An 18,364-nucleotide genomic window follows, 5' to 3' on the forward strand; every position below is an offset into this window, starting at 1 on the left:
TATGCATGCCTGTCAATTTTCGATGTAAAGAAAGATTGTCTTTTAAAAACGAATGCAATGTTTGTAAAATGTATCATATAGAGGTCAAATACCTCGCAATGTAATCAACTATTGTGAATCGTTTATAATGTATATGAACGGGTCCTTTCACAATATCCCAGAGAATGCATTGTGCTCGAGATTTACGAGCATCACTCTCGGATAAGCTCTCGAAGAAATTGACAAGTGATGGTGACACCATCGCTTCCAAGTTTGATAAACTCCGCATAGCTACCCGGAGGACCCGTAAGGAATGACGACAGGCTGGCTGTATCTAAATTTGGGAGGTTGATTTGTGAGCTACTTTCGCCTATCGTATTATGCTGAATGGGAGGTGGAAGAGCGAGCCTTTTCTTGTGTTCCTCCTTCAGAAGGTGTAGCTGAATCAAGACAACATTTATTATTTATAAACTTTTTCCATTCCAGATATGATGATTCAAAATTCAATAAGGGTTATCAAAGTGGGTCAACATTATAATAGCCACCATTACTAGGCATGTGAAAAGAAAAAAAGGTTTTCTTCTGCAATGCATTCAAAAGAGAGGTTACCAGCAGCACGACGTTTGCGTGAATTCGCACGAGTCAAGGTTGACTCATCCACAGGCTCATATTAGACATGCTTTTCTCAAGCGTTTCATCAACCATCTTTTCAGACGAGAATTGTAGCTCATCATACTTTATATGAAGCAGAGCGGTGAGCGGAGTAATCACTGAAACAACAAAAAATCACAATTATTATAAGCATAATGAATGACAAACAACAATTATCAATTTTAACACACCTTTGTTCTTTAACATCACAAGGGCAACACCTCGTGCTAGTTCATCTCATTATGCGTTAATTGTGCATAAAGCTAACATATGCTTTGGATAACGTCAATCAAGAATTCTTTCTTTAATCATTGTATTAAGCAGTTTTCGCTCTTCTGCTGACAATCTAGGATAGGTAATTTTGGGAGACTCGAGTGAGGTGCGCCAATAACAAGCTTTTAATGAGCTGCTGGGAATTATATCGCTATTGATAAAGAAAAAGGTATTTTTCCAATCTTCTTAAACGTCATTTGAGGTAAGAAAAAACTCGTTAAAATTTGAGATACAGAACTACCCCTTATCATAAGACTTCACAGTAGCAAGATGACAAAAAAGGCGAATAGATGGCGTAATATTGCGAGCGTTACAGTACATCTCAAAAAGCATGATTTTCCGAATCGACACAGGTTCAAATTGACCAACGCTAACACCATAAAAAATGCAAACATTCAAATAGAATGTCGTAAAAGGGATGCGAAGAAAGGAGTAAAATAACGAACGGCCACAGATGGAAACCTTGCCAGGTGGTGGATTTGATGCACGCTCATGTGCTAGAGGTATTACAGCATCGACACCAAAGAATTTTGGAAAAAGGGCTCTGACGCGATCTAAGTATGTAGAAGAAATTCCCCTACGAATATTATTTACATTTAAGGGAGCCATTGATTAGATGATGATGAACGTTAATCTTTGCAGAGGTTTAAGGTAGATGAAATTGTGTAATTAGGGTTGGAGTAAATGTGAAACAGTTAAAGTGAGATCTAAATAGAGATGAGGGGCGAATAGTTGATGTTAATCGAAGGGACTATAATTCGCCACTTGCCAGGCATAAAGTGTATGTGAAGATGTAAATTTAAATAAACAAAAAAATTAAAAAGGGCACTTTTGCAGATAAAATCATCAATAAGGAACTCTGCTGTAGAGACACGGGCGGCTATGGCAGGTTTATGTTCCCGAGGAAAAAGGCATATTTAATTTTTTAGTTTAAAGACTTTATTTTTTGCAAAAATAAAGACTTTAAACTAGGGGCACTTAATGGAGTATCATAGGGGATACACGCATAAAAGCATTATATACAAAAGAAAGGGAAAAAAAAGCATAAAAGATAGCAATTTCGGCAAGTTTTTAGCATTATCCGTTCAGCGCTCAGCAGACCGCCCAACGTCATGCGTAAACCCTATAGGCAGCTTCTATGCTTAAGCCCTTAATTAGGCGTATGAGCGGCACGCAACCACGTCAGCCACGCTCTAGGCGGTTCCGAATATATCGCATAACTGAATTAATCAGCGTTTGACACGTGTTTTTGAGAATTTCGGACATTCTACGCCTATAAATAGACCCCCTGGGTCACCACATTAATGGGGGTTAAGTTCAGTTCAGTCGGAGAGAAGTACACTTTCTCTCTCACACAGTACTTTCTCACTCTAAACTTAACCGCTTAGTAACATAATGCTACACGGACCAATTTCAGTTTGGCCCAAAGACTTATTGAGGCCACCCCACGAATCTCTCATCCGTGTTCCGGGTCTGCAGGGATTATTTTCCAAGGGCAAACATCAGTCGACAACATATCGCTCAACGCTAGGCTGTTATAGTACTGTACTGGTACCTTTCATCCGCTATACGGAAAATAGTACCAACACTTCTTAAATTTCTTTATAATTGGTTGCCAACTTTGTTGATTTCTCATCTTTGCACTAGTTAGAAGACCTAGATACGAAAATGGAAAATTTCCTTCTGTGCATTCAAACCATTTGGCAAGTGAGGTATTTTCTTCATTTGAGGTGTCAATACAATATGCACAACTTTTGTATAAATTTACTTTTGTCCAGGAAAATTTTTCAAATCATTTTAGTATTTTTAATATGTTACGAACCTCACATTAATAAATAAGAAAGAGGAAAAGGATCACCCTGTCTCACTTCACGTTTCGGATTAAACTGATCGGTTGGAGATCCATTTATGATAATCGATATGGATGCAGAAGTTATGCATGCATTCATCCATTTTATCAATCTTTTCCCGAAGCCCATAAAATTCATAATTTGCAATGGGTAATCCCAATTTGAGCAATCAAATGCCTTCTCGAAATCAACTTTGAAAATGAAACTTTTATGACGTCTAGCTTTAAGATCCTCTAAGGTTTCTAAATCAATTAGAACCCCCATCTAAAATATATCTAGTATGAATGAACACAATTTGCTCTTCACCAATTAATAATCGATTCACTTTCTTATTTCTATTTGCTAGCATTTTAGATAGAATCTTATAGAAACTTCTAGTTAAACTTATAGGTCTGAAGCTAGCGAAGTTCAACAGATCTTTCACTTTTGGAATAAGAGTGTTGAAAGAGGCGTTCAAACCTTTTGGAATTTCTCCGGACATCCAAAAACCAATTCATGGAATTTAATAGATCTTCATTAATGATATCCCAAACATATTTATAGAACTTACTATTGAATCTATCGGGTCCCGGGGATATATTTTGGCCACAAGATTTGATAACTTCGGTAACTTCTGCTTTGCTGAAAACCACTTCTAAGTTCACAGCCATGTCCACTGTTATCTTTGTGCATTCTTAGAGATCTATCTTCAAATTTAATTGATTGGTGGTCCTTAAAAAATAGTTTTTTGAAGTGTCAGAATGCACCTTTCTTTAGAGGGTGATTCAGACCAAGTACCATCCACTTGAAATCCATATATATTGTTTTTATGATGCCTTCGAATAACCGTATGAAAGAACTTAATATTTTCGTCGCCTCTAACGTCCATTTTTCTCAAGGTATCCCGTTTTAGCATTTCAATTCTGTTTTTTTCCTTTTTGTAACCAAATTTTATGCTCTTGATTCCACGTTTGAAGCTGCTCAACAGATAAATCCTTTTTTCAGCTTTTAATTCCCATTTCTTAATTGATCTACTTAAATTATTTATTTCACTATCAAGCTTGCATTGCGTAGTTGTAAATCATTTTCGAAGTTCTTGCTTAACATTTTTCATTCTTTATCTGAAAACGCAATCAGGTCTCGAACTGTTAATTCGACTCAAAAAATTAACAGTCGAATTAACAGGAATAATGATGATCCAAACTCTATTAAATCCAATTTCGCTGACTATTTTGAGGCCAAATTCAGGAATAATGGGCCTGATCAAATTTTTGGGTCATTAACTCCCCATGCTCGGTTATCAAATTCTGATATTGAGGAACTTGAAAAAAATATTTACAATGATGAGATTAAATGTGCGGTTTGGAATTGTGGAAGTTCAAAAGCGCCTGGCCGGATGGTATATCGTTTCGATTCATAAAACACTTTTGGTACTTATTTAAATCTGATTTTTGCAGGGATATTAAATGTTTTTTCGCTACTTTTAATATGCCCCGTGGAGCAAATTCGGCATTTTTTTTCTCTCATCCCTAAAGTGGTTAACCCGATGCTCATAAATGATTTTCGCCCTATTTCATTAGTGGGATGTTTTTATAAAGTGGTCACTAAAATTTTGACCAATCGTTTACAACTCGTTATAGATAAAATTATTAGTCCGGTTCAATCGGCTTTCATTGCAGGTCGTCAGATTTTTGATGGCCCTCTTATGCTAAGCGAAATTTTAGCATGGTACAAAAATAAAAATAAGAAGATGCTCCTGTTTAAAGTAGACTTCGAAAAAGCCTATGATTCTGTAAATTGGGAGTATCTCTTATTTATGCTTTCATCTCTTGGTTTCGGTGATAAATGGTGTTCTTGGATTACGGGATGCCTTTTTCTGCTAAGACTTCAGTTTTAGTCAATGGTAGCCCGACTCGTGAATTTTCTCTAAAAAGGGGTTTGAGACAAGGTGACCCGTTGAGTCCTTTCTTATTCATCATTGTTATGGAAGGTCTTCATCTCGCTTTCGATCGAGCCATGGATATCGGTCTTATTCGCGGCATTAAAATTGGTATGGATAATATTCAATTATCTCATTTTATTTATGCCAATGATGTCATTATTTTCTCAGATTGGAGTACTCTTGAATTGAATCGCATTCTGTTAATTTTGGAAATTTTTTATCGAGTTTCCGGGTTAAAATTAAATGTCACTAAGTCTCATGTTTTTGGTATCGGTGTGGAGGACCATGAAGTTTCATGTCTTGCCAATGTTACGGGGGCTCGGGTAGGAGTTTTTCCTACTACTTATCTTGGTATTCCAATAGGTTCGAGCATGAAAAGAATCGCAAATTGGGACTCCTTATGTGATAAGTTGCGATCAAAACTTTCGACTTGGAAAGCTAGTCTTATTTCTTCGGGAGGTAGATTAACTTTGGTTAAATCGGTTATGGGAAGTCTTGGGATTTATTTCATGTCATTATTTAAATGCCCCGAGACTGTTCTCAAACATCTTGAGTCGATTCGGGCCAGATTCTTTTGGGGTGGTAACACCTCGGTTAAAAAATTGTCATGGGTTAAGTGGGAAAAATTCTTGCTCCGTTTGTTAAAGGTGGGCTTAATGTCGGGAGTCTTAAAGCTTTCAATTTTGTTCTTCTTTGCAAGTGGAGATGGAGATACTTGACAAAACCGAACGACATGTGGGTAAAAGTAATTAAATCTTTACATGGCAATCTTTTTGAGAAGACTTCGTTTACAGGTAATAGTATTTGGAATAATATAGTCGCGTGCTGTAATAAATGTTCTCAAAATAATTTGCTACCGGTAGACATCTTCAAAATGGTTGTTGGTGATGGCTCTTCGATTCATTTTTGGCACGATTTATGGCTTGGTAACTCGCCTCTTTCTTCCCGTTTCAATAGACTTTACCACTTAGATTCCGACCCGAATGGATCTATTGTTAGTAAAGTTGATAATGGCTCTTGGAAATTTAATTGGACTCGCGATATTACTGGAGGTCGTACCTAACAGCAACTCTCGGACCTTGTTGATTTGTTAGGGTCGCAAACCTTCAATGATAAAGTTGACTCTTGGACGTGTAGTATCACTAAAGATGGTTCGTTTACTGTGAAAGAATCTAGGGAGCGAATTAACCGTATTCTTCTTCCTTTGTCTCAAGTTGAGACGGTATGGTTTAAATACATCCCGCGTAAAGTTAATATTTTCCTTTGGCGATTTCGTTTAGATTGTATCCCCGTTCGTTGGAACCTATCCGCGAAAGGAATTGATATTGATTCTATTGTATGTCCTATTTGCAACAATGGAGTTGAAACCCGCGATCATTTGTTTTTTGATTGCATTGTGGCTCGAGATGTTTGGCATAGTATTCAGGTTTGGCTAGGTTGCGGTATGCCTTTCTGTTCTTCATGGGATTCGTTTGTGGTTTGGCTAGAGGGAGTTCGATTATCAACCACGTCTAAGAATCGAATTATTGCGGTCACGGTTACTACTTTATGGGCTTTATGGCGATTTAGAAACGGCATTGTCTTTCATGATTCATTTTGTTCTAAAAGTAGTTTATTTGATGTCATTAGACTTTTTTCATTTCGTTAGATTAAAAATAGAGGCCATTTAGTTTCCAACTGGAACTCATGGCTATCTATTCCTTTGTAATTATCTCTTAGCGTCTTGCTAGGGATCGTTTTATTTATATTATTTATTCTTTGGCCGTAAAAAAAAAGGTCTCGAACTGTTCATCGGTTTTCTCCACGCATTTTTAAATGATACCTTCCGCATCTTTATGATTTAACCATTCATGAAAGATTTTTATCATTTTTGGACCATAATCAATGTTGCAGTTTTTTAACATTATGGGACAATGATCTGAGTCTTTTTTTTATCCAGAACAACCACTCCTAATTTGGCGGTTGAAATTTTCCGTAATCAAGAATTTTTCTAGCTTACTGAATTTAGTCCCGTCATCGTTAATTCTTGTATATATGCGGCCACCGAGTGGAACATCAAGCAAACAATTATTTTTTATGAAATCGTTAAAAATATTAACTCTTTTTTCTTTGAAGGCAATTCTTCCTTTCTGAACTGAACTTGACTTCATTAAAATCACCGAATACAACACAGATTACATCATTATACGACACTAATTTAGTTAGATCCTCCCACATTTTGAATTTGGCCCCATCCGAATCCTGACCATACACGTTTATCAGTATCAGGTTGGTTGTAATATCTTTCCAATGTCCTTTTACTCCTATAAACGAATCCTGCTAAACAACTTGGTTAGCAATAAACACATCATAGTCCCAAACCATTAAGACTTGTTGTAGTGGTTGGGGGCGTGGGTTGGGAGCGTGGGTTGCTTTTTGATGACTAGGATGTGTGGGTTGTTTGTGTGAAGTAGTGGTGGTGTGGGTTTATGGTGTGGGTTAGGAGTATTGTGATGATATGTTAAAATATAATTGGGTTAAGTATTAAAATGTGATAAATAATAATTTTTAAATATAAAGGTATAAATTCTGGGCCAACCAACTCGCGACACGTGACACAAAGACCACTCCCCACCCCGTTGCTGGAGCCGTTGCCAGGCCACGGCCAGGCTCCCTTCTTCGATCACCCACACACCGATACTCCATGTGTGGAGGCGTTTCCCATTGCCAAATCACCCGCCACGCCGTGGCCACCAAGCCGATACAACCGGTCTAATAGCCCTACCGAAGCTCCATTAGATTATTTGTGTGCATAGTTATAATACGAAGTACCCCATATGTTTCAATCCAAAAATCAGATAATCTCTTCTTTTAGATTCTTGTAAAGCTAATATGTTAGGTTCTTCACGATAACAAAGTTTCTTTTACCCAATCCAACTTTTCTTTTTCATCTTTCTCGGTTTCACTTATGTTTAAGGAGATAATATTTATTGATAATTATATAAAAAAAAACACGAATTAAATTAAAGTTAACTCAGGAATTGATGTTGATTTTCTTGAGCAGCCTTAATTTCTCCACATGTCCTAATAGTTCAGGGATTTATCAGAATTTGAACCTGACTCATTCAGTTTAGCCTTTGGTGTGGATTGGGTGTGAGTTTTGCATTTAGATTTTTTTACCGAATTACTTCTCTTGTTTGGATTCCTGGCTTGGCTTTTTACATGTAAGAACTTAGAAGAATTCCTTTGCAGATGTTAGACCATGAAGATTTTTTTCTTAATCTTGTAATTGATTTTTCTGAGCATTTTGAGGAAGTCGTTCCATGTCGATTCTTTTATTTGTTGATCGGAATATTAAAGTTCTCGCCTAACTCACTTTGATTTTGCACGCTCGGGTCACTTTTGATCTTATTTTGGGTATGTTTTGAATTTGGCAGATTTCGAATTATCATTAGGTAAATGATTAGAAGGGTCTGATCTTATTATTTTAGTTGTTTACTAGATTTATGAGCCCGTGCGTTGCACGGGTACTCATCCGAAATTTTTATATAGTATATTTCAATTGTATATGAAATAACGATACTCTATCGTCATTGTCGTAAGTAATGTTGTGGGTTCAATTTTTAATCTAAAATTAATACATATCATAAAAGTGTTGCTTTTTTTAATTTTCATAAAGTTATTCAGAACACAATCTTAAGTTATTCATTATTGCAAACATGAAACATATAAAAAGAACGTTATTTAAAGCGGTAATTGAATAAACATTTTGTAACAGGCTTTAGCCGATTTTCTTTTCTAAAAAACGGGTAAAATCATATGACAAAGGCAATATCAAAAGTATTGCTGTGCATGAAATATGCATAAACTGCTTAAGTATTTATGTTTGAACAACTTCATGCCGTTTTACCAATAAATATTTCAAATGGGTTGTAATGTCAACAATTAAATGGGTTGAAAATGCTACCAATAGCCACACAAAAAGTAAAGTTGAAGCGTATTGTATCCACGATATGTAGAGTATAGAAGATGTAACTCCAGTAGTCTTCGAAAATGTATTAATAGTATTTTTTGGTTATAATACTTTTTGGCTCAACCTTCTAGATTTATGAGCCCGTGCGTTGCACGACAAGTCTATTAATAGTATTCGAAAATGTTAGTATTAGTACCAATTACTTATATGATACATTTACAATGACGAAACCCTTCGTTATTGATAGTATTTGTATCGGAACCAAATTTATTAAAAATTCCAGTTTCGTAAATGCTTTGAATGAATACACAGTTGGACTAAAATTGTAAATGTACATTTTAACATTTGTAAATAATATACGGTTTGCTATATATTGTCATTTTTGTGAATGGGTATACAATTTGGAATTATAAACGAAACAATCTAAGATTGGAGTAAAGTGATGGTGGTACATTCCCACCAAGTTCTGTCAGTTAGTTCCAAATGATAAAGTAAACAACAAAGGTTTCTGTTGACATTCGCATTAGACTTGTTGGAAGTTATAACATAATCAAGTAGCATGGCTGGTTTCTAATCAAAGATTTGCATATTGTAGTAATAAACTTGTCATCAGTTACAACCAAAGATCTGTGGATACACTTGAACACATAAGAAATGCAAAAGCAAACTGAATATACTTGAAAAAGTCAAGCTAGAATCCTATTGATACATTTTAACCATTTTACTACACCTCTAAATAACGCCAATTTAATCTAATGCTTCAAAACCATAAGTCGGTACTGATTTAACAAATGGGATGGTATAGGTAAGTCAATGAGTTGTTAAGGAATAGTAATTTGGTTGTTCATCAGGATAGAACATATAAAGACATTGTAAAGGCATTGATTAAGCTATTTTTAGGTTTAATCTCAAGTAATGCAACAATATAAATAAATAAATGTTACAATGGAAAGTGCTAGTGTGCCTTTCTTTAAGAAAAAAAAAGAGTGCTATCAAGTCTAAAGAGACATCAAGTGTATACAGGGACCATACATAGCATAAACCCAACTCAAGTGTATCTCCGACTAACTGACCTGCAATTCAATATTAATTAAAGTCATCATCTAGGTCTTTTTAAAGAGAAAATCAAACAAATGTCAATAGAAACAAACCTTAGAATTAATTCCAAGTAAATGCTAAATCCTCCAGAAGCCTCATGGACCTTCTTGTAGTGACATTTAAATTTGCATAAAACATGATCATCATTGTCAGAACTTAGTACTTGTATTCATTTACTTTCCGTGCACTTTATACAAAATCCCTTGAATCAGTAAAATTGTACCTGATAAAGGTTGCATTATTAATCCGATGAGCGCTTGGTAGTTGAGTATATAAAACCTTAGTAGCAATAATCAGATGCATAAGCTTAAGCTATCAAGATCTTAGGCTTTTAATGGGATTTTAAGGATTTATAAAGTACAACCAAATTTGAAAAATGAAATGTTATAACAGGTAGTTATATTTAAAGCGGAGCCAGAAGTAATTGCCATGTGAATTGCCCGATGTAATCGAGATCCGCATAGATAAATGCACAAGACAATCAACCCTCATGTTAAACCTTGATAAAAATGAGATCAACGTTCACTATACACATGTAAATGAGAGCTTGGTCAACAACCGGACATGTCAAAAGGTCAACCGTGGTCAGAACGCTATTGACTCTTGACATCACTATTATCTTAATGTTAAAATAATAATAGAAATCAACAAAATATCAAATTCACATCATTATCATGTCAGAGGGCTGAATAACGGCATAATCGAACCATTGGTGTTAGTTCATTTCCCATTATCATCATGAACATACTGAAGAGTAGATGTCTGCATCAACTCATAATTCATTCATGCACGTTTCTGTGAAATCTCTACAAAATTAACACAAAAGTTAACAAACTTTACCAACAATCAGTTGAAGTTCTTATATTGATGCAAGAACTTCTTACAATTTATAATTTCAAATACAAAATCGACTTCTTGTAACACCTATAAACATATAACCACTTATCAAAAGGATCTTATTTAAAAAGAATTTATCAGAAAACAACATATAAACATTTCATAGTATAAATTAGCAGAATACATCTGACACTATATAACAAATTCTAATATGAGTGAGTGAATTCTGAAGTAAGAGATGAAAAGCACTTGAAAAATTACTATTACTATCCAAAAGAAAAGGAGAAAACATGCTAGTACCGATTCGTGGATCATTTGTTCCAACATCACTTCATCTTGAGATGAAAGCCACATTATTACCATTCTAACATATTCGAAACGAAATCATACACACGTCAAAAACATTCGTAGATAGTCTCATAGCTCATAAACTTAACAAAAGTTTTACATAATCACATACTTGGAAGACCCATGTCCCGTTTGGTTGCTGTCCGGAAGGTCCCGACCCATAAGCTATCCATTCTTCAGCATTTTGATGTCTCGACCTCACTATAATTCAAACTCTAATGGAAACCCTAACGTCAATTCATGTTCAAATGCATAATTCATTCAAATTAAAGGGGCAACATCAATCAAGCATGAAGTCTGATAACGAATGATACATTGAAGTAAAAGTATCAAGTATCAAGCTAAATAACCCATTTGATTATAGTGAATAAAAACTTACACACAATTTCACCTACTTTGAAACTTAATAAGCTGAAATGAGCCATAATGTTAGTAAAAAAAACTAATGGTGTAGTCTCCACAAAGTGTAATTATGTCTCCCTTTTTATTACAGGAATACTTAAGAGACAATTCTTAACAGCATACACCTATTCTTGAATAGAAACCCATATAATAAATGTTTTACATCAAATTTTTATTATTATTATTATTATTATATATATGTGCATATAAACAGCCATTTTTCAACAGATTATGGGTCCCACACAAGCAGGATTATTACCTTTGAACGTGACTATTGGAAAGAAGACTCTTTCACCTTTCTATAGACAGCTTATTCTTCAATAACAAAGTTACGGTTTGAGAATTATGAATATCCGAAAAATAGCTCCACAACTTATCGAATTAAAATTCATAGCTGCTGTTTGCTGTACAGTAGCAGCCCAGCAGTAGCAGCCCAGCAGCAACAGCCCATTTTGACACACGTATAAAACCGATTTAGACTTGACAAATCCAAACATATCATATACCGTTTGAAAGCTTGTCGGGGATACTTTCTGCCCCAATATTTAGTTTTCATACAAACTTAACCAATTTCAACTTACGATCCCGCAAAGTAGGTCCGAAAGTGATTTTAACACTTTTACCCAAAATGACACCAAATTTAGTTAACGACCCAAATTCTTATCGAATGTACACAGGTGACCCAAAATCACTCCACAACTCTAAAATGACTTTATAAACCTGTTGGCAACTTCAAATTTCCAAAAAAAAAAATGTAAACGGGTCGGATTGGACAATTATGACCCAGATGGATCATGATTTCCCAGCTTAACCAATATAAGTTCAAGACTCGGTACACATGTTTAAGCCAACAAATACCCGGTTTGACACTACATGACATTAATAATGATCTCAATGCGCAGTAAAACTTAGGCAATGAGATACAAGTTTATGGGCTGTTTGGTTTGGAATATGAATTGGTCATACCTGTTTAGTTTCCTCGGAAGAGAACTCCAAAACACCCACTGAAAAATGAACTCCTGAAATTTTAGAAATGGGGAAACCTGCAATTATAAAAATCTTTGTATTTGAGTGTAGATATATAGTCAAAGCTGACCACTCAATAATGGTGGTAAATATGACCCAATCACTCATAAATGGGTTAATTGCAGTTAATTATAATTATAGTTATCTCAAGTAGCAAAAAAGAAACAAACTTAAAATTAAAAAAGACTTATGCAAAATGGGTTCATGTTGTTACACTGAAAATTCATACGTGAAGTTATTCAACTATAACATGGCCTCAAATTTTATTCAAAAAATATCTTTAATAGAACATACTCTACAATATGATATCACTTTTTAGGAATTGGCTTTGTTGTATCATTAATGTCGAGACTTATTACCATTACATCATGGTATTCGTATTTCTACTTGTGTTTGACTTCCTTCCTTTCACCTACATGACAAATATATAAACTTCATTTGGTACTAAAATAGATGTATAAATAACATACCATTCTATTCACTATACGCCAACCCTAAACTTCTCATGAAGAAGCATAAGCTTCTTACATTAGGGACATTAAGCCAAGGAACTTAAAACATAAGGTACTTGTCATATGAAAAGATTGGCGGAGTGCCCTGTAAAAATAAGAAAACTCTATTGCTCTGCATTACGTCCCATATGTTGATCATCATAGCCTGTCGTAAGCTGATAAAATGCAACAAAAAATAAAGTACATATACACTAACTTAAGAATGAAAGATTTTAGAGCTTCTATTGCAATCGTCGCTGCAATTTGCTCCAATTCAGAAAACAGATATATATTTAAGTAATTGAACGACTTACTAAAACAAATATCCAATTCAGAATTAAAGATTTTACAGCTTCTATTACAACTTAACCCTAAGAACATACAACAACTAAATAATTTTCTGATACATTAATCTTACGTATATTTTTAAGTAAATGATAATACATACAGAAAACAAATCATTACAAGGAAATACCTTTGATAGGACTGACAGTAGTGACGACGATTTGAGGTGAATCACGAATTCCTGCTCGAAATCTCAAATTGCTGCTATGAATTCGAAGAATCACGGGTTAAAAATTAATCGCACATCGCTGCCACAAGGGGGAAAAAAAAAAAAAAAAAAACTATGGTTAAATGATAATCGAACATAAAAAAGCCACGAAATCAAAAACCCTAGGGATAAATCGTAAATTCAGTGACGTAATCAAAAACCCCAAGATGAAATCGCATTATCGCTGTTGTTAAAGCAAAAACCCTAGTGTTAAACGTTAATCGAGGCATACATCACCAAATCGCCTTCCCTATCGCCTAATACTTGGCATAATACGGCCTCATGAAGGCATACGCGCTGGTGAAAGAGGAGAATTCTGGTGAAAAAGAGAGAATAGGAGCGGTTTAAGAAGAAAGTAGAATTAAACGGGTTTTGTTAGGGACACGCGTCAGATTGATATAATTAGGAAATTTTTTAATTCAAAATTATGAGAAAATTAGGATTTGTGAGGAGAATTTTGGTGCTGCCATGTGGACTTACACTACCGGATTAGTAATATAGAGGATTCACAAAAAGGACTAGAGGCAAAAAGATATCAGTGGACTTTGAAGCTTGGCGCAATAATCCCAGAAGCTCCAAGGAAGAAATGGTTGCTGCTGTTTGAGCTATTATTTTGCTATTTTATGTAGTGTAATTTAGGATGGGTGTTTTTATGGCCCATGGACCTCCAACTTGTTGGTTTGGGTCAGCCTTACATGTACTTCATGCTATTTGAGGTGTTGATTAGGGATGACAATGGATCGGATAGGGAGCGGGTGATGCCGTATCCACATCCATATTCATTTAGTTTTTGTTCATCCATATCCATATCCATATCCGTTTAGTTTCAGGTCATCCATCCATATCCATATCCAGTGGATTAAGCGGGTTAATGGATATCCAATGGATATTAAAAAATGTTATGATATTTTCTAATATGCGATTAAATTAAAAATGTAGTATAGCAGAAATAAATATAACATGACATATTTAAATATATCCATAAGAATGTGTAATCTTTGTCGAAGATATAACAAAATTTGTTAAATTTTACTATAAAACATGAATTATGATAAATTAAATATGAAATTTGTAAGTTTATTTTATTAGATATGTATGTTTTATTGTAATATATTATAGTTATTTCATTATAAAGTTGAAAGCAAAATATAAATCTAACGGTAAATAAACTTGTAATAGTAAATTTGTAAGCATATATCTATATTTATGTATTTGTATATTTATTTCGGGTGGTAATAGATATATCTATGGATGAAACTTTTCATCCATATCCATATCCATTTAGGTTCATCCATATCCGTATCCATATCCATTTAGGTTCGTCATATCCATCACGTAACGGGTGGATCGGGTGGATATCCACCGGATCGGGTGGCCATTGCCATCCCTAGTGTTGATCATTAATAAAAGGGTGATGATTTGTACACCACCTATTTTTAGCCATACACCACCAAACATGCTTTACAGTGTTGTACTGTACAATCATGTAAAGCACATTTGGTGGTGTACGGCTAAAAATATGTGGTGTACGAATCACTCCCTTTAATAAAATTATAGCTTTCCAAAAAACATTGAAACTTTATGAAAGATTAACTTGGATAACAATAGATATAAATATACTAAATGGGAAACATGGTTTTATAATTTGATCGACTGAAATGATAGAAGTTACGGTAGACGACACATATTAAGATCTGACACGCCTTTCTTTCTTGACCCCGTACTGATGCGTCTTGACACGCACGAGTTTCAACTTTCTTTTACGTTTAAATTTAAATTTTTAAAATTCTATAAAACAATGTTTTTTTCAACAGAAATATCGATAACCTCTTATTTGTCACCCACACGCGTTAAGAAAATACACAATTCGCGATGATGTTGAAAGTACCATCAGAAGTTGAACCCCATATATACCACTCAAACCGAACGTGGTTTATAAAACCATGTTGTGTTTTATGTAATTTGCATAATATTTTAGATAACTAAATTGAAGTTTTATTTATTAATTCATAGAAAATTAAATTATATAGATATGATGGGTTCAACAAGTTTTTGTTTCCTTCTATCAACAAAAACGGAACCATTATGATCAATTTTCACAGGCCGCTCGTTGATGACCAGTTTTAGAAGTTGGTGGATGAAGTTGTAAAAGGCATTTTCACAAATATGTGGAAGCAAAATATGGTGAGTTTTAATAGAGGTTTAAGTGTTATCAATTGGCATGTTAAAAAGAATCATGCATTATCATGCCCCTCTTCATGTTTATGTTGGCTGAAATCGCCTTGCAAGGTCACAACAATTTCAATTCTTGATATGTTTACGATTGTTACAAAGCCAAATATATTTTCCCTTAATGTGATTAGCTAAAAAACCAGGCCTACAAGGCTACAAAAATGGTGGTCTTCGGCACAACCATATGGTTGTGACAAGGATATATTAAATCAATGTTACTGTGATAGTGTATTATGATATTCAACACCTTAACACTGCCTATTAAGCATTATGATAATTATGGATCAACAAAGGTAAAATGAAGAGGACATGATAGTGTATCAATATCTATTGCAATGAAAGCTATAATCTTGGGTAATCAGAGTGAAAAGCAATTCAAATGTCACCATAGAAATCAAAATACGTTGCACAAGTGATCACAATTTAACAAACAAGTAGAATTTTTATTGCCATTACAAGCTTGAAAGGAAGAAGACCAACATGAATCCCAAACGAGCACCTTACATTGTGATCATACATCAAACACCATCTAATTACCACCACGAAGACGAAGAACAAGGTGAAGGGTGGACTCCTTCTGAATGTTGTAATCAGCAAGGGTACGTCCATCTTCAAGCTGCTTCCCTGCAAAGATCAACCTCTGCTGGTCCGGTGGGATCCCTTCCTTATCCTGAATCTTCGCCTTCACATTATCAATCGTATCAGAGCTCTCAACCTCCAAAGTAATCGTCTTCCCAGTCAGAGTCTTCACAAAGATCTGCATTCCACCTCTCAACCTAAGCACCAAATGCAAAGTTGACTCCTTTTGGATGTTGTAGTCAGCAAGGGTACGTCCATCTTCCAACTGCTTACCAGCAAAGATCAACCTTTGTTGGTCTGGTGGGATTCCCTCCTTATCCTGGATCTTAGCCTTCACGTTATCAATGGTGTCCGAGCTTTCGACTTCCAAGGTGATGGTCTTTCCGGTAAGGGTTTTCACGAAGATTTGCATTCCTCCCCTGAGCCTAAGAACAAGGTGAAGGGTGGACTCCTTTTGGATGTTGTAATCGGCCAAAGTACGGCCGTCCTCGAGCTGTTTACCAGCGAAAATCAACCTCTGCTGGTCTGGTGGGATTCCCTCCTTATCCTGGATCTTGGCCTTGACATTATCGATGGTGTCAGAGCTTTCAACTTCGAGGGTAATGGTCTTGCCGGTTAGGGTCTTGACGAAGATTTGCATCCCACCGCGAAGACGGAGGACCAGGTGAAGAGTTGACTCCTTTTGGATGTTGTAGTCGGCTAAAGTACGGCCGTCTTCAAGTTGCTTTCCAGCGAAGATAAGTCTCTGCTGGTCTGGGGGGATCCCTTCCTTATCCTGGATTTTGGCCTTAACGTTGTCGATTGTGTCAGAGCTCTCGACCTCGAGAGTGATGGTCTTGCCGGTGAGGGTTTTCACGAAAATTTGCATCTGAAAAAACATGAAACATGAAACATGAAACACTGAATATATCTGATATAACAGAAGGTAACAATCATACAAGTCCAGATCTAAGTTTTAGATTGAAATAATTAATAATAATTTTTAGATAAAATAATTAATTAATAATAATTTAACTGTGTAAGTTTAAGCCTAGTTACATATACATAGCCAAACTAAAGAATTTACATGTACATCAATTAATTAAGACGTAATTAAGACCTAATCAAAGTGATAATAACGGAACACCATAAAAAATGATCAAAAAGTTAAAGAACAAAAAAAGATGCAAATTAAAATATTCCAGATCTAGGTTTTACATGAAATAATTAATGGTATAAGTTTGAGAAAAATTATCTATATATACATGTATGTGAATTAAGACCTAATCGGAAATTGATAATACATAATATAATAAAACATCAAACAAACAATAAGATAAAAACTGGAACTCAAATAATCAGAAGCAACAAAGATAGAAAAAAGATGATACCTTGAGAGAATTGAAGAAATCAAATTGAGAGAATATTGATATTGATTGATATAAACCCTTGTGTGGGAATTGAGATAAGAAATAGGGGTGAATATATAGATGGGGAAGGAGAGGCGGTCAAGGAAGTAAAGATAACATGACAGTTCTTTTCGAAGACGGACAAATAGAATTGTGACACGTGTACGACTGTCAGTTATTGATGGTTGCCGTGTTGCTGTCTAAATGTGTACCGTACGTCAGGTTAGGAATCTTCATCTCTATGATGCCGTCTCCTACTTGATGGTTGCCGTGTTGCTGTCTAAATGTGTACCGTACGTCAGGTTAGGAATCTTCATCTCTATGATGCCGTCTCCTACTTGCTTTTCTTTTCTTTTGTTTTAAGTTTTGAAATTAATTGATAATTGATAATTGATAATTGATAATTGATGGATGGAATGGATTAGATGGATAAGAGCACACGGTATCCACAAAAGATATTCGCCGTCCCCCTTAATCAACGCCAGGAATCGACTATTTTCTTTTTGAGTTTTGATTTTAAGTTTTTTGGCCGTTGAACTCCTATTTCCTTTTCTTTCTTTTTTTCTTTTTTTTTTTGTTTTGTTTTTTTGTTTTTTTTATTTTTACTCCACCTTTATTTAACTCTATATATACATACATCTATATATATACATCTAAACATTCATCTTCACAACTCCTTTATTTTCCTCATTCTCATTCTACGGACACGGACGAGGAGTCGTTTGTTCATTTGTATTAATTCAGTTAATCGTATGTGTGTTTGTTTAAATAAGCGTAATCTTAT

At 35.0% G+C, this 18,364-nt stretch overlaps 1 protein-coding gene and 1 long non-coding RNA gene across 3 annotated transcripts; both read right to left on the bottom strand.

The window, feature by feature from the left end:
* Positions 1–9,588: 9,588 nt before the first annotated feature.
* On the bottom strand, positions 9,589–13,294 carry LOC139852833 (uncharacterized). Of its 2 annotated transcripts, none has more exons than XR_011761197.1 (3): positions 12,278–13,294; positions 9,778–11,124; positions 9,589–9,699 (listed from the first exon to the last, which is right to left on the bottom strand). It is a non-coding gene; the product is annotated as an uncharacterized lncRNA (long non-coding RNA). The 2 variants fall into 2 exon arrangements; XR_011761198.1 differs by having other exon boundaries at positions 9,778–10,925; positions 11,022–13,294.
* Positions 13,295–15,977: 2,683 nt separating this feature from the next.
* On the bottom strand, positions 15,978–17,716 carry LOC139852142 (polyubiquitin). Its single transcript, XM_071841368.1, has 2 exons — positions 17,563–17,716; positions 15,978–17,060 (listed from the first exon to the last, which is right to left on the bottom strand). The coding sequence occupies exon 2, from the start codon at positions 17,058–17,060 to the stop codon at positions 16,143–16,145; it is 918 nt and encodes a 305-aa protein (XP_071697469.1). The 5' UTR covers positions 17,563–17,716; the 3' UTR covers positions 15,978–16,142.
* Between the last annotated feature and the right edge of the window lie 648 nt (positions 17,717–18,364).

This window comes from Rutidosis leptorrhynchoides, chromosome 6 (genome assembly GCF_046630445.1).
Source record: "Rutidosis leptorrhynchoides isolate AG116_Rl617_1_P2 chromosome 6, CSIRO_AGI_Rlap_v1, whole genome shotgun sequence".
NCBI classification, from domain to species: Eukaryota; Viridiplantae; Streptophyta; class Magnoliopsida; order Asterales; family Asteraceae; genus Rutidosis; species Rutidosis leptorrhynchoides.

What these genes read in the sequence shown, in the direction of transcription:
- LOC139852142 (XM_071841368.1), bottom strand. Translation starts at nt 17,060, where the DNA reads ATGCAAATTTTCGTGAAAACCCTCACCGGCAAGACCATCACTCTCGAG.